The following is a 1,563-nucleotide window of genomic DNA, read 5'->3' on the forward strand; positions in this document are numbered from 1 at the left end:
TTACGTAGTTTTATTATTATTGTTATTATTATTATTACTATTATTATTATCATTATTATTATGTTGACAGATAGAGGTTGAAGCCGCATAACACGCAGTGCTCATAATAAGATTTGTCCTGAAAGGAATTGACATGTCCACACATGTGAAAATTCTTATTTGCTCTTTGTTTCATCTCAGTCAGGCAAAAAAGTGTAGCCTATATTCTAATTTACATTTTTGAAATAAGAAAATATATATAGGCCAACTAATTTCATGGCTTTTTCAAATAAGGAAACAACATTATTGATAAACATAAATGCATTTAATTTCATTCAGAAGGTTCACATATAGGTACACTTCATATGCAGTTGACCAATCAACCTCTTATTTCATAAGACTAAACTCACAATCAAACATAAAACATTCATAACCAAATCCCATTTTTTTTCCTATTCAAGACTTGCAACCAATTCAACTAATCATCTTTCTTCAACCTACGGGCATTTGTGCGCGCCTCCATGAGTAGTCATGGTTGCATAGCACGGACATGAGTCTTCGTTTCCATAAGTACCCTTAGGCACACAATTGCATCTTGCACAACAAGTCCCGCAAGCTCTCTTGCAAAGGTTTGGCCTCGATGATTTGCTGCATCTTATCGCGCATAGTTCTCCGCAATCTGAAAATTCAAAATAAATTTTCAGTATGATTAATTGCATATGTTATCTCTCATTGGCTTGTACAATACGACTGGTATTAGAGTTGAGGGACAAACTTATGCCAGCAGAAGCTCCTGGCCCTTTGCTTGTCAACTGTAAAACATTAAACTTCAGTTATACATAAATAAAGAAGAACAATAAGGATTTGTAAAAAGGACAGAAATTATCCCTGATGTTCAATTTAAATGATACTCCAATCCTTTCTCTTCAACTTTTAGTCAAATAATTGTCATGTTTTTATATAACCGTTAATAATCATATACATGTCTATATATGTCTTTTTAGTCCTTCAAAGAAATAACATGCACATACCTTTTGGGACTCAAGAACCCTATGTGCATCGACAACATAGCTAGCGAGCACAATAAAGAGAAGGGAGGCAAGAAGAAAGCGAGAAGAAGCCATTGGAGAGAAGTAAATCAAAGATTAAGAGAGTGTTAAGGAGTTTTTTCGTTGTATTGTGGTGATATGAACTTCAATGCCAAGGAGTTTCTCTATTTATAGAAGAAGAAAGTGGTGTATGTTAATGAGAGGGAAGATGCATGCATGGTTGGTCCAATATGAGAGCATGAGTAAGCTGACCAGCATTTTTTTTTTGGATATATATATATATATATATATATATATATATTGTTTTGAGTTTTCATATGAGAGGTTTGTGTTTAAGCAACCCCCGGGTTTATTAGGTGTTTATTTCCCAAATCATATTTACCGGGTGCTAAAATGTTTATATGGGATGAAACAAGCTTAAGAGTTTGATATGGTTACCTCTCTTGCCATTTTGATATTGGTTTCTTCCTTATATGGTTTACTTTTATAGATTTCATTTGATTTATGATTTTATTTTAGTGATTTGTTTTCATTT

General features: G+C 33.1%; 1 protein-coding gene across 1 annotated transcript; it reads right to left on the minus strand.

Annotated features, from left to right (window-relative positions):
• Nucleotides 1-287: 287 nt before the first annotated feature.
• On the minus strand, nt 288-1,177 carry LOC109827200 (gibberellin-regulated protein 1-like). Its single transcript, XM_020394168.1, has 3 exons — nt 1,011-1,177; nt 755-791; nt 288-658 (listed from the first exon to the last, which is right to left on the minus strand). The coding sequence occupies exons 1-3, from the start codon at nt 1,101-1,103 to the stop codon at nt 477-479; spliced, it is 312 nt and encodes a 103-aa protein (XP_020249757.1). The 5' UTR covers nt 1,104-1,177; the 3' UTR covers nt 288-476.
• Nucleotides 1,178-1,563: the final 386 nt, after the last annotated feature.

The sequence above is a fragment of the Asparagus officinalis genome, unplaced genomic scaffold (genome assembly GCF_001876935.1).
Source record: "Asparagus officinalis unplaced genomic scaffold, Aspof.V1 AsparagusV1_Un87, whole genome shotgun sequence".
NCBI classification, from domain to species: domain Eukaryota; kingdom Viridiplantae; phylum Streptophyta; class Magnoliopsida; order Asparagales; family Asparagaceae; genus Asparagus; species Asparagus officinalis.